This window comes from Gadus morhua, chromosome 23 (genome assembly GCF_902167405.1).
Source record: "Gadus morhua chromosome 23, gadMor3.0, whole genome shotgun sequence".
NCBI lineage: Eukaryota > Metazoa > Chordata > Actinopteri > Gadiformes > Gadidae > Gadus > Gadus morhua.
The window spans coordinates 15,338,279-15,353,643 of NC_044070.1; the positions used below are offsets into that span (position 1 = coordinate 15,338,279).

General features: G+C 47.3%; 1 protein-coding gene across 1 annotated transcript in view; it reads left to right on the forward strand.

Moving 5' to 3' along the window:
* ctnnd2a (catenin (cadherin-associated protein), delta 2a) overlaps positions 1-15,365 on the forward strand; it is a gene marked incomplete in the record, with an annotated part of 225,286 nt that overhangs the window by 177,972 nt on the left and 31,949 nt on the right. Inside the window, 3 exon segments of the mRNA XM_030349534.1 lie at positions 5,866-5,983; positions 8,517-8,699; positions 13,338-13,511. Coding sequence (XP_030205394.1) covers positions 5,866-5,983; positions 8,517-8,699; positions 13,338-13,511 — 475 coding nt within the window.

Below are 15,365 nucleotides of genomic sequence, written 5' to 3' on the forward strand. Positions count from 1 at the left end.
TCTCTCTATCTCTTCCCTGCCTCTCTCTTCTTTTTTCCCCCTCCTCTCTCGTTCGCCCTCTCTCTCTCATCCTACCTCGTCCTAGCTGGTTCTCAACCCCCTCTTTCTGATATCTACGGCAGCACCATGGCTGGGTATTGGTGTGTTTGGAAAATAAACGGAAACGGAAGGCGAAAGGGGAATTGCCCCTTTGCTTCGTCTCCCAGGAAAATAGAGCTCTCCAGGCTCTCGAGGCTTTGTGTGAGCATCATACACAGCAGTGACTTGTATTGGCCCCTCATTGAAGTTTTCATGGTACTGCTTTGGTACCATCTTGTTGAGATAGACTCCTTTGTCCTACTTTGTCGTCTGTTTGCTGTGTTCTGCTGCCACTTGACCATCCCTGTTTGACCACTGACACATGGACACAATGTCCATCAATCAGGGTGAACACAGAGGTTAAACGTTGCTCTCTCATTGGCGTCTATGTCACGCAATGAGCCAACTGTATCACACATTCATTGTACAGCAAATCCCTAACATTGCCAGAGTTATGTTTTGGTTGTCCTGCCGATTGTTACTTACATTTGGGTAATGTTGCATTCAGGCTATCCAAAATGTATAGTAGTATCATTATTCTGGAAAGCTTCTCAGCCCTTGTATGCATATGGAATAGCCTAGACTCTGTTGATGTGCTTCCTCAATACGGGTACATTTATGAAGCAATGTTAAATTAGTTAATGTAATAAAAAATCATTATCAGGGTCCCCCCTTGCACAACCCTATTAAATTGTCTGAGTTAATGCCTTAGTTAACATGAAAACCATAACCTTTACATGAAGACCAGTAGTAAACATGAACATCATTAACACATTTTAACTAGACATTACTCTGAATCAAATCCTAATTGTCAATGCTTTTTATTGCATTCAGTAACGCTAATAACGGATAATTGTTGTAGCCGTAGTGTAAAGTGCTACCAGCAAGATAAAACTAAGACAGGATTGAACCACACTCTTTATTTGTGTTGAAAGTGTTTCCCACACAGTCTTTTTTGAAAGTGCAGTTTAGACTGTCTCGGGACCTGACAAGTGGATTTATTTGGGGAGGAAGAGACATGCTTTAAGTTCTTCTAGGGTGAGTGGGAGTGTTTTGATGTGAGCGAGTGTGTGTGTTTGAGGCTGTGTCTGTTTGTAGGTGTCTGTTTGAAGGTGTGTTTGTGTGTGAGTGAGGCTTTGCATGTGTGCAGGCACAAGGGTATGTTTGTGAGCATTTATGCATGTGCGCGTTTCTGTGTGTGTGTGTGTGTGTGTGTGTGTGTGCGTGTGCGTGTGCGTGTGCGAAGTCACCGGGCGATGACAAATGATGCTGTCACCGCTTTGGTCCAGGCTGTGGAGTTGCACATCCAATTGGAAAAGAGGAGAAACGGGGAGGAAAACAACAGAGTCGACAACACAACAACAACACAGGGAGGGCCCTCCTGGGGCCAGAGAAAGTAATCTGAGAACGGAGGAACGGGAAGAGAGAGAGAGAGAGAGAGAGAGAGAGAGAGAGAGAGAGAGAGAGAGAGAGAGAGAGAGAGAGAGAGAGAGAGAGAAGGAGAGAGAGAGAGAGAGGAGAGAGAGAGAGAGAGAGAGAGACGAGAGAGAGGAGAGAGAGAGAGAGAGAGAAAGACAGGGGAAAAGAAGAGAGGGAAAGAGAGAGGCTGCAAAACTGAATTAGTACCAGAATCACAGCAGCATATGGGGGGTGTTGCATATGGTAATAGGAATGAACTGGTGTCAGAGCATCAGGTGCTGGCTTTAACATTCAAATGAGTCTGTGGGTGTGTGTGTGTGTGTGTGTTTGTGTGTGTGTGTGTGTGTGTCTGTGTGTGCACATCTGTTGATCTGGTTGTGTGTGTAGTAAACCTTTAATATTAGCCAAGCAGCTTGACACTCTGTTGGACCCATATGTTGCGTAATCGACTTCTCATTGCACGCACGCACGCATGCACGCGCACGCGCACACAGACACACACACACACACACACACACACACACACACACACACACACACACACACACACACACAATCACACACATGTTCATTTTTTAGTCAGGCGTCTCCAGTGGAGGGGACTCAATGTCCTTAATCCAGGGGCTGTTTGGTAGCCTCCTTGCATGTTTCTGATTGCTTATCATAGCAGAGATGGGGAAACATGCTCTGAACACTATCAGAGAACATGTGAGGCTGAATAGTCTGCCTCTGTTTTTCCCTTCCTAAAGAATTATATCTTTGATGCCATGATGCCACGGTTGTTTTAACACATCTACTGAACAATCTGTGCTCCCAACAGAATCCATGTGAATTAAAATGAAATCACGGAAATTAAAATTCTGTTGCTTCATTCACGCCATTGTATGTGTGCGTGTGTGTCTGTCTGTCTGTGCATGCTGCTTCTTTGATCAGCTTCAGGTCTTTTTAGTCTAGTTTGGTGCAAATGTAGGTTGCCTTAAAGTGTACGATTTCGTAACAACACAGCAGACAACAGACACACACTCGAAACATCCATACTATACAAATATTTATACAACCTCTTTCATGAAGTCAGTTAGCGGTATGTCTTAAACACTGCTTGAGAGTTGCTTTAAATCGTTTTGGTGTGTTCTTCTTCTGTTCACTAAACCGAACGGGATTCCTGATTGAGTTCTGTGCCCAAAGGAGCTTGATAGGTAATTATTTAACCAAGCAGCCAAATGAATTAAACCAAATTAATGGAGAGTGACAGCCAATAGGAAGAGGCGTTAGTGTGTAATGGCTCATTAACTGGTAGAGATTACCTGTTCGATTCAAGCGCACATCTGAACACGCCACCCAGGTATTTAAATGTGTTAGTCGCTGCGCGAAGACTGTATTCTCATTTGATTGAAATCCCTTTTCCTACAGCGACACACTTTTGTGCGCATATAAATACAGACATTAGACATAATTTGTTTGTATCGGCAGGATTATTTTTTTCACTAATTATCTCTTTAAAAATGCAATTGCTGAAGCCTTATCGTTTGTATATGGCCATTTCTTTCTTTTTTACATTTTTTTTACTGACCTCTGACCCTTTGACATAGTGATATCAACACAAACTATCTTGCTATCTCTCTTAAAATTGTCACTTTCTTTCGTGCTCTCTTTCTCTGTCTCTATCGCTGTCTCTCGATTTATTTCTCTTTCTCTCTGTCTCCCCCTTCCTCTATTAAAACCATCCCTCCCTTTTCTCCCGCTCTCTCTCTCTCTCTCTCTCCTCTCTCTCTCTCTCTCTCTCTCTCTCTCTCTCTCTCTCTCTCTCTCTCTCTCTCCCTCTCTCCCTCTCTCCCTCTCTCCTTCTCTCTCTCTCTCTCTCTCTCCATCTGTTTGCATGGCTCTGGTCACTCTCCCCTAAACTACGGCTAATGAGACCCAAGACAGTGGCCCCTGGGCCCGGGTCTCCCTGGCCCGGTATGGCCCCTGGACCAGGGGTTTGACATGTCAAACACAGCAGTGCTTGATCCCACATAGCACTTAAGAGGCCTTCCCCTCTGCTAGCCACCAGCTAGCCAGGCCTAGGAGGAGGCTCACTAAGCTGCAGCTCCACGCCTCATTACTGCGCGATTGGGGGCCCACAAGCGCGTGTACATGCGCGTACATAAACACACACACACACACACACACACACACACACACACACACACACACACTCACAGACTTACACTCACACATTCACTGACTTACACAGCCATACAGACACACAACAACACAAATACGCACATACACACATACATAAGGAGACAAACACACATTCACTGACTTACATAAGTAGACACAGAAACACACACACACACACTTACATACTGTCACTCTCACACAGTCTCCGTCACACACAGATACATACATAAGCCCCCACACACTGACACACACACACACGTACACATACATACACACATACAGAAGCCTATGCACAAATACACACTATACAAAATAAGTCATAGTATTGTCGTGGTTAGAATAGCTGACTTTAACACAGCTGTTTGGGCAGATATAGAGTAAGCTTTAAACAGCACGGAGAAATATATATTTTTAAGAAATCTGTGTAGTAGACTTTTGGGGTGTAGAGAGGTATCTCCCGTCTCCCTTAACACCGGATGGACCGGTGGAGTATATGGCTATTCAATAAAATGAAACACTATACCTTTTCAAATTTGATTTTTTTTTATCGACGGAGCAAGGGTACATACAGAATGAGTTGGACTCAATATAACGATGAATCTAGGTTGAAAAAAAGGCTGACCTCACAGTGAGGAGTCAAATGATTTGGCAGTGTTGATGTTCTATGGATGGACTTGTGTGACATACTGGAAGGAAGGAAGTCTTTTAAATAGAAAGTCGTTTTAAAGGAAGTCAATTCAAGAGAGCTAACTCATGCTCGACCAGCCAGACACACAGCTTACTTGAAGTACTCTTTCTCTCTCTCTCTTCCTCTCTCTCTCTCTCTCTCCCTCTCTCCCTCTCTTTCTTTTACCTTTTTTAGCATTGACTCATAGGGCTAAGCACCTTCTCCGACGTTTCAGGCGTCAGATAAAAGTCTTGACGGGAATTTTAGCATTACTCAGCGAATTCAAGGCTCAAGGCTTATAAGCAATAAAGAACGCCCTACGCACTTATATCACACTTTCTCTTTCTGTCTATCCTCTCTTTCTCTCTCTCTCTCTCTCTCTCTCACTCGCTCTCCATAACTCGCTCTCCATAAGTGTCTCTCTATTTGACTTCCACCCACCGAAAGTCCCGGCAATTCAAATAGTTGTCAAGGAGGAGTGAGTTCTGAGTGAGTTCCTGCTGTTGTTTCCCATCAGCTCCCACCAAGGAATGTCGTTGTCTTCGTTAAGTGTGCGTGTGTCTGTGTGTGTGTTTTGCCTTAGTTCTTCTCGAAAGCCATTAGCATTCAAATCGGGTGAAAATGACGTGACCTTCGCCTACCGGCGTTCCGCTAGGCTGCGCCAAAGTTTTTAATTGAGTTCCCGCATCTTTCTTCATCTTTTATTTGCTTCCCCCCCCCCCCCCCCCCCCCTACCTGACTCTCTGATTATAAAGGAAGCGTATTGTTTGAGAATCAAAGCCAGCGTTTCTCGGCGGCAGCGGCGCGAGTCGGTCCCACGAAACTCCGGCATCGACAGACTGACTAAAGAGAGAGCTGTGTGCTCTCTTTCTTCCGACTCCACCGGACTTTAAATTGAAGCGGCCCTCTGGGCTACGCGTGCGGACGTTTGAAGAATCCTAATGGTCCCCTTTTTAGGTGGTTCCAGTCTACGGTTTCCTCTATCGATTTGATCTCCTTTTATGAACTGCCTTTCCATGTCCCCCACCCTCTCTCTCTCTCCCGGTGTTATCCACACTGTATCTCTGTATCTGTCTCTGTTCTTTTCTCTCTCTGTTACACATTCTGCCTCTCAGCTCCTCGAGATCTGTGGTCTACTGTTTTTCACTATCGTGTGCGCTCGCACACATACACACACTTTTGTGAAGTCCCATATGTAGGCACACACACACACCGACAAACATACACACAAACACACAGACAAATAAACACAAACACATATACACAGACAAATACACACACACACACACACACACACACACACACACACACACTGAATCACATAAGCACACAGACACACACACCCCCACACACGCAGACACATCTTCCCGTACTGATATACACACAAACATGTACATACACACATACACACAAACTGCACATACTGTACAATGTGTGTGTGTGTGTGTGTGTGTGTAAAATATCTTTCTCTGACCTCCTGTGTGTGTGTGTGTGTGTGTGTGTGTGTGTGGGTGTGTGTGTGTTTGTGTGTGTTGCAGAAACGTGAGTTCGGCTGGCGAGGAGGCGAGGAGGAGGATGAGGGAGTGCGAGGGACTGACGGACGCCCTGCTCTTCGTCATCCAGACCGCCCTGGGCAGCAACGAGATCGACAGCAAGGTGCCAGCACATGTGTGTTTGTGTTCATATGTCCACGTAATCAACCCCCCACTGGTTCTGTGTGCGTGTGTGTGTGTGTGTGTGTGTGTGTGTGTGTGTGTGTGTGTGTGTGTGTGTGTGTGTGTGTGTGTGTGTGTGTGTGTGTGTGTGTGTGTGTGTGTGTGTGTGTGTGTGTGTACACGTGTGCGTGTTTGTGCATGTGTGTGTAGTGAGCTACTTTTATATACCTGTGTGTGTTTGTGTGAGTGTGTTGGAGGCTACTTTTAGAAACTAGAAACTTTAGAAACTCTGTGTGTGTGTGTGTTTGTCTATTTTTTTGTTGTGCATGAGTGTGTAGGGAGCTACATTTGGATACCTCTGGGTATCCAAATGGTGTGTGTGGAGGTGTGTGTGCTTGTAAGTATGTGTGTACATGCATGTGTGCGTGCCTGCCTTTGTGTGTGTGTATGTGTGTGTGTGTGTGTGTAAGCACAGGTCATTTGTTGTGCCCTCTCTTCGACCCATCTGTCTGTTCTTTTTTTGTGTGCATCTTCCTATGAGAGGTTGAGCATGTCTTGTCTCAGTGTGTGTATGAGTGCGTGTGTGGCTGGGAGTGTTTGTGAGACAGTCAATATAAAAAGCTGCTATGGTTGGCTGCCTCCTCAAGGTCTCTCTGTCTCCAAGCCTCTCTCTAAATGGCCGTCCTTAATCACTTTTTAAACGCCCACCCCCTTCTCCTACGTCTGCCCGCCGAGACTGCAGGGGACAAGGCTGTCACCACGGTAACCAAGATTGATTGGCAGCCGTGCCGGCCAATGGTCATCGTTGCATTAGAGTATTAACGGTGCAGTGCTCAGACAGTTCTCCCTCGCCTGCTCTCTCAGTCTCTCTCTCTCTCTCTCTCTCTCTCTCTCTCTCTCTCTCTCTCTCTCTCTATCTCTCTCTCTCTCTCAGTCGTCTTCTCTCTCTCTCTCTCTCTCTCTCTCTCTCTCTCTCTCTCTCTCTCTCTCTCTCTCTCCCTCTCCCTCTCCCTCTCTCTCTCTCTCTCTCTCTCTCTCTCAGTCGTCTTCCTGTCTCTCTCTCTCTCTCTCTCTCTCTCTCTCTCTCTCTCTCTCTCTCTCTCTCTCTCTATCGTCTTCTCTGTCTCTCACTCTCATTCTCTCTCACACAGCTCCTCACGCCCACTCTGTCACTTGTTCTTTAAACTCGTTTGAACTGTCACTTTAAACTAACCACCTTACACGGTGTGTGCTCCAGCCGGGACCCAGCAGGAAGCAGCCGGTATGATCTCCCGGCATGATCACATGAATCAATACGCGGGCGGACAGGTGCTATTCTTTCCCAAAGACATAAAAGGCTTAAGAGGGTTAGAAGTTGGATGCTGGTGAGTTAAAGCCAATTGTTCCTCTGAAATGGAATTCCGCTGTCTGAACCACAAATCCCTGTTTGTACCACCGAGCCCTGCAACCATTTAGGCAACAAGCTTCGGGGATTGAACGCCTGTACCTTTCAGCTGGCAGTCGGAGAAATAGGCCTGTTATTTAATTTGCAATGAATTTAATTTATTGACAACAGAGAACAGGATTGACTTATTTTCTGACTGAATGCCAAACAGTGTGATATTGCGAAAAACAAAAGCAAGTAAATCCAGAAATAAATAAGTAGAGCAGATAACGCATCGCCGAGTTGAAATTGAAATGCTTGTGCTCTGAAATGAACTGTATTAGAGTGCTGGAAGGGGATTTCAGACACGAGTGAAGGTAGTTTGTGTGTGATGGTGTTTGGAGAAAAACCTCTCCAGCAGAGACCCTTCAATTACAGTTCAAAGTCGTTGCCGTCCTGGACCAAAGATGATTTGTCTTCAACAATTTCCACTTAATTTGTTGAATTCCACTCATTTTCCAAGAAAACCCTCTGCCTCCTACACGCTCTAGATCCGGCCAAATTAGCAGTAGTATGCAAACACACATATGTATGCATACTTGCAAACACAGGGTCATGTTTTCTGGAGCGCACAACATGAACATGAGCTGTCGATCTCTCACTTCGTCATAAACCTGCACATAAATGCAAATTAACATGACATTATCGCACGCATGGACTCCAACACACACACTCACACACACACACACAAAAACAATACATATGTTCTAGTATCTCTGGCGGGCAGGGGGGGGGGGGGGGGGGGGGGGGGGGGGGGGGGGGGCGTTCAGAACTCGGTGTTAAATGGGCTATGACGCAGTTAGCTCGTCTCTATCATTCTTTCTCATTTTAGCTTCCTCTCATCTCCTTTCAAAGTCAAAGTGTGCCAGAGTCATAGGATCCTGCTCGATATACATCAATGCCTCTCTACCACTCCCCACTGTCTTTGGCCTATCCTTCTCACTTATTGCCTTGTAGCGTGGGAGCGTGTGTGTGTGTGTCTGATTGTGTGCGTGTGTGTCCAATTGTCTCTGTGTCCTCCTAAGAACCTATGAAAGCCAATCAAAGCTAATCATGTCCCCTGTCCACTGTGTCCCCCATGTTCCCGTCTGTTCCCATCTTCCCATCCCAGACCATCGAGAACTGTGTGTGCATCCTGAGGAACCTGTCGTACCGCCTGGCCGCCGAGACATCCCACGGCCAGCAGGGGGGGCTGGAGGAGCTGGATGGCCTGCTGTGTGACGCCAACGGCCGCGACGGAGAGAGCTCAGGCTGCTGGGGCAAGAAGAAGAAGAAAAAGAGGGGCGCCGACCAGGTAAAAGGCACTCCAATGGAACCCCCAAAAACACAAAAGAATGGAACACAATGGAGGATCTATACTTCCAGTATATACTTTGCAAATCATTGAACAGTGTTAATCCCCTATTTTACTCGCAGCTAGCATGCTAGTGGCTGATGTAGTAGCATGCTACTGTGCTACTGTGCGACTGACAGTCGTACTTCTGCCATTCGTGCCAGCATATTTGCAGGGGATCATCCCTATGTTCCCCGGGTCCTATGTTCCCCGGGTCCTATGTTCCCCGCCCAGTCTCGTATAAAGACGGGAACAAAAGACCCGGGGAACATAGGACCCGGGGAACATAGACACGCTCCCAATCTAGCGTCCTAGCCTCTTGTGTGGTAGCACATCGCATATTAGGACCGATGTACTAGTTTAGATTTACAGCATTTTGCAGACGTATTTATCCAAATCGACTTACAAAGCTTCATCCGCACATTCACTTATTCCCACATCGACGGCGAGGTCAACCATGCAAGGTGATAGGCATCTCGTCGGGAGCAGTAAGGGTTAGGTGTCTGGCTCAGGGACACCTCGACACACTGAGCCGTGTATTGAACTAGCAACCTTCCGGTAGTAACTATTGGACTTACAACTATCCACAGGGTCTAGTGTACTAGTGCCTAGCCAATGTGGCTCTTCAAACGTAGGGGCGCCATGCGTTTGAAACGTCTACAGCCTCTCCTCTCCTCTTGCCTCTGAGTCGGAGGGGCCCTCGATGGTTAATAATAGAAGGAACAGAAGGAAGAAGGAGCTGAGGAAAAACCAGGGTAGATCAGAGGGTACTCGGCGTGCCCAGTTGAAGAAGCTTCATAGTCTTCTATAATGCATTGGAAAGGGAGACTCTGGAGCTGCATGTCTAGCACTCTCTTTGACTCTGTCATCAGTTGAAGTCTAGCTTATGTTTTGTGATTCCAAAGAAAAATAACTCATACAAAATGTAACCAAAGTCCACATCATTTGCAGGATTTCTGGTGCTGTCTGAGATCTCCCTCTCTCTGGACCTCATCTCTCTCTCTCTCTCTCTCTCTCTCTCTCTCTCTCTCTATCTCTCTCTCTCTCTCTCTCTCTCTCTCTCTCTCTCTCTCTCTCTCTCTCTATGTCTCTCTCTCTCTCTCTCTCTCTCTCTCTCTATGTCTCTCTCAGTCTCTCTCTCTCTCTCTCTCTCTCTCTGTCTCTCTCTCTCTCTCTCTCTCTCTCTCTCTCTCTCTCTCTCTCTCTCTCTCTCTCTCTCTCTCTCTCTCTCTCAGTATCACTCTCTCTCTCTCTCGCTCTCTCTATCTCTCTCTCAGTCTCAGTCTCTCTCACTCTCTCTCCTGTCTCTCAGTATCACTCTCTCTCTCTCTCTCTCTCTCTCGCTGTCTCTCTCGCTCTATCTCTTTCTCAGTCTCTCTCTCAGTCTCTCTCTCTCTCAGTATCACTCTCTCTCTCTCTCTCCCTCTCTCTGTCTCCACCTCTCCCTCCCTATCCGTCTCTCTCTCCCTCTTCCTCTCGTGGCTTGGTCTCCCTTCCTTCCTGCCTCTCTCCTTCTCTCTCCCATTCCTATCGGTATTAAAGCGCTGCCATTCTCCACAGACTTGTTGTCAACTTGTCAGAAGAGCTCGGCCAGGTTCACCACGGCACGTGGCCGTGATGCGCCGGCACGAGGCAGGAGTCCGGAGGGACAGACCAGGGAAATACTCATCAATGGAAAGATAGATAGAAAAGATGTGTTAATGTCACATACTTGTGCCAGAGATAGATGCAGTGGAAAAGACAGTCATGCGACTGGGGGGAGAACCGGGGGTGGGCTAGGACTCAGAGATGGATGGGTAACGATGGACAGAGCGTGAGGGAGAGGAGCCAAACAGAGGGGCGTCGAAGCGTGAAGACCCTTGATGGGTGTGATCTGAGGTTCGGGAGATAGAGAGAAAGGAGGACAAATGGAGAAAACGAAAATAGAAGGAGATGGCAGAGGGAGAGTTATCGGGAGAGAGGGAGGGAGGGCCAGAGGCAGGCAGCCAGGCAGCCAGGCGGACTGTAATGTACCCTACTTAATCATTTATCAGAGGGTTGAGATGGCAAGGCCAAGTTGCTGCACTGGAGTCTGAGCTGAGCCTAAACACTCTAAATTGAAGATCCGCGCATGTGCGTGCACACAAACACACATGGACACAGGTGCAGTTGCGCGAACACACACACACACACACAAACACACGCACTACCAGTTGCAAACACTTTTTCTCACAGAAGAAAGTCTGTGCACAAACACACGCTTTTGCACACAAAGACACACACACATACACACACATACACACAGCTGTGCTTTTTTAGGAGAAAGCCCAGGAAAAAATAAGTGATAATAATATAAGATATATATTGTAGTTATTCGCCATTACTCATCTGAATATGCTTGACCCCTGGCAAGAAGACCAAACAGTTTAACCCATAAATAATGTATATCTTAATTATTCAACAGTGCCACCTCCGTGCAATCCCTTGCACTCAATTATTTTAGCATTGCTGTGTGCAGAAATGTGTTCCTCCTCTGGAAATCCATAGCATCACACGGATATGAAACGTACACGTTGACTGGATGCAAAAGTGTCATCTCGTTGCAATTGCATTGCATTTTTTTTTTTTTTTTTTTTGTCGGCCACGCATTTAATCTCCCGAGGACTCTGAACACACAAGGGGCGGTTGTGACATGCTCCGACACATGCATGCACGCAGGCACTGCGTCGTGCCTCTTAATCAGCAGGGAGGACTGTGATTACACTGAAATCAGGACGTCTCTCTCTCTCTCACTCTCCCTTTTTTCCCTCTCTCTCTCTCTCTCCCATTGAGGCCCGGGAATCTGGAAGCACGTTGCGTGTTACATTACACATCAAAACCGCCAGAAGCCTTTGATTTGCGTGATCAAAGAGAAGCTCACATCTCTGCACATCCAACCCATACATGCATGCCCACATGTATATGTGTACACACACACACACACACACACACACACACACACATACACACACATATATCACCGTGCGTTTTGTGGGGGGTTTGGGATAGACGGTAGAGGCCTTGTTGTGTTAGTGTAGTCGGTGAGAAGAGAGAGGGACAGGGGAACGAAAAGATAGAGGTGAGGCTGGATCGAGGCAGAGAGAGAGAGATGAAACAGAAGGAAGGATAGAGAACACAGATTGGTGGGACAGAGGAAGGAGAAAAAACAGCGAGAACAGACACAGGATGAGAGAGGTGAGGGAGCAGTGTTCAGAGAGATCACATATCAAGGGACTTCCCCCGAGAGGAAGAGAGGAGGACAATGAAGAGGAAGATGCGATGGGAAGAGGCGGGAAGCCGCATGCCACACTCAAAGCGGGCGGAATTAAATGTTTTCCCCGATTGCCCGATAATAGAATCAGACACGTTTTCTCTCTCTCTCTCTCTCTCTCTCTCTCTCTCTCTCTCTCTCTCTCTCTCTCTCTCTCTCCGAGATCAGATTCACCCTCACTCCCTCTCTCTGTTCATCTTGCTGTCACCATCACCATCGCTCTCCCGCTCTGCAGATTGACAGGAAGCCATTTACCCTGGTGCTCAACCTGTTCTCTTTGACTTTTGAAATAGGTCACGGTATACTGTAAGAAGTGGAGACATCACGACCACAACCCACGTTCACTCTGGGAGGCTGCCTGCTCGCTCTGCACACACACGCAAACACAAAGGCTGACACGCACACATTCACACACAACACACACACACACACACACACACACACACACACACACACACACACACACACACACACACACACACACACACACACACAACCACAGCCAACATGGGTATAGGCACTGCCGCTGATGGAGATGATAATCATAGTAGGGAGTTTTGCAAATCTTAGCTGAAGCTGCTTCATCTCGCGATGAGAAGAGTTAATTGCCACTGGGCTGCTAGAGGAATAACCGAAGTTTAACCACCATCACCAACACCTCCACCTCCACCACCACCCTTGCCTCTAGTTTCTCGGCTTCTCTCTGAAACTATCAGGGAGACTTATAGTGGCAGTATGATCTGGCAGTGAAAGATGTCACTGCGAGATGTGTTCTCTAACTCGGGCCTCGTAAAAAGCGATGTTCTCCTGAGTGTCGTGGTTCAACCCCTGCCATCAGTGTTCTTTTGTTTCTCATGCCAAAGTGTTGGGAGGATAATTAACAATGTAACGCAGGTCTGATGAAATTGGCATTACTAAATACGTTACATTTTACATTTTGTGTTCCTGCCTACCTTTTGAATGTTTCTATGTGGTAAAAGTGCATTATTATGAATATACAGTACTTATACATACATTTATGAATACAGTCTGCACTCTGTAAAGTGACAAGGAGTGTATTGGCGGTGCTAGACAGGTAGTGAGGCGTTGATCTGCTCCACAAGCAATCTGAAAGCTGCAAAAGGAGACCTGTTACCGCACACACACGTCATGCCACTTGTGAAACACACGCATTGGAGCGCCAGAGAGCAGATTTAAATAAAAAATGTAATCGTCCACGTCCACGAAATGTGTCAGTTGTGCTGTCTCCCAGAGTTTGACGTGAACGCTTTCCCTCTCTCCCCCCCCCCCCCCCGCCCCGGTGATCACAGTGGGACGGCGTGGGACCCTTCCCCGACGCCACCGATCCCCCCAAGGGCGTGCAGATGCTGTGGCACCCGACCATCGTCAAGCCCTACCTCACCCTGCTGTCGGAGTGCTCCAACCCGGACACGCTGGAGGGGGCGGCAGGGGCGCTGCAGAACCTGGCCGCCGGCAGCTGGAAGGTGGGCATGGAGAGCTGGGGGGTTGGGGGGGGGGGGGGGATGCAGGGCTGGAGGGGGGGGGGGGTGAAGCAGGGTATGGTGCAAGATGGGTGATGATGGAGGCGTATAAGGTGGAAGATGGGGAGGATGGAGTACAAGGAGGATAGGGGAGAGTGGCGGATAGGGGGGATGGAGAACGAGGGGGTAGGGGTTGGGAGAGGGCTGAGTGCAGGGGGAGAGGGCGATGGCTAGAAATGGAGGGGAGGCATGGAGGGATATTAACTCGCCTGTGTTGCGTTCCATCTACAGCCTCCGTCGGTTTAACCTCATGATCGTTTTAGTTTCACTCAGAATCGTTTTAGTTTCATTCTTTATTTATTTTTTCGCGTGATTTGTTGCAAAGGACGAAGGTGGATGGTGTTGAAAATGTGAAGGTGAAAGGAGAGGAGGGTTGTATTAACTTGTGGGTTTTGTGAGGGTTTTGTCAGATTCAACGTGGCGAGTGTGAAATACGAGCAGTGAAAATATATTCATACAAATATCTATTCGGTTCAAATAATTCGGTGAAACAGAAAACTTTGCACATTACGATGGAAGGTATCAACTCTTATTTATTGAAGGCAATTTGGTTTAGTTCATTTGAACTTCCCTGCTACCGTTCCTACTGAGGTAAAACCTAAAACGGTCCATTTGAGTATTCTTAGTGCAGAGAATATTGTGTTCCATTTGGCTTTTCTGTTTGAACGTAAAATGTAGATTTGCATACAAGCAATCTCACATTGTCCCCCAAGTAATGGTAAATGTGAGATATCTTCTACCATTGCTTAATGCGGGCCTTGCTGCATTAATACATCATCATAAAGTCGTGGTATTGTGGCACTGTGAACAAAAGGGCAATAACCTGGGTTCACCCACAGAAACAGAGATCCAGACTCAACTAAGACGTTACAGCATGGAGAGGAAGAGAGAGAGACAAGGAAATCAGGGAGTTGGAAGAGAGAGAGAGAGAGAGAGAGAGAGAGAGACATAGACAGACAGAAAGAGAGACACATAGACTGAGAGAGAGAGAGAGAGAGAGAGAGAGAGAGAGAGAGAGAGAGAGAGAGAGAGAGAGAGAGAGAGAGTCCCACAGGAGGGCACATGGATGAACTCCCTGCTGTCCTGAAGATGTGTGCGTTTGTTTGTGCGTGCGTGCGTGTGTGTGTGCGTGTACGTGGGCAAGATGTGAATCAGATTCGGATTTGTTTGGAGCCTCCACATGCACCCTTGGGGCCCGCCCCGTCTCCTACCAGGGCATAGATAGAGCCAGGGAGAGACGGGGGGGTAGAGGGGGGGAGCGAGGTAGAAACAGGAGAGATGGACGAGGGAGGTAGATCGAAAGGGACAGGGAACAAAGGGGAAATGATGTGGTGCAGGTGGAATCCTGAAATCCACATTTTCTGTTTGGAGGACATGGTTAGTGTGTGAGTGTGTGTGTGTGTGTGTGTGTGTGTGTGTGTGTGTGTGTGTGTGTGTGTGTGTGTGTGTGTGTGTGTGTGTGTGTGTGTGTGTGTGTGTGTGTGTGTGTGTGTGTGCACGTAGACCTGTACTGCATGGCTGTGTTTATTTGTGTGTTCGTTGGTGTGTGTCTGTGTGTACCGTCACATCTGTGTGTTATTGCACAGCTGTGTTTATTTAAGTGTTTGTGTGTGTGTGTTTGATGGCATGCTTGTCTTTGTGTATGCGTACGTGCATGTGTGTGAGTTCTTGAGTGTGCGTCTGTATGTGTGTGTATATTCAAAATCGGAACAGAGTAGCAGTGTGAGGAGACACAGTGTTTCCGGACCACTTTAGTCTTGGCGCTCTCACACACTCTCCTTGGCCGTGCTCCAGGAC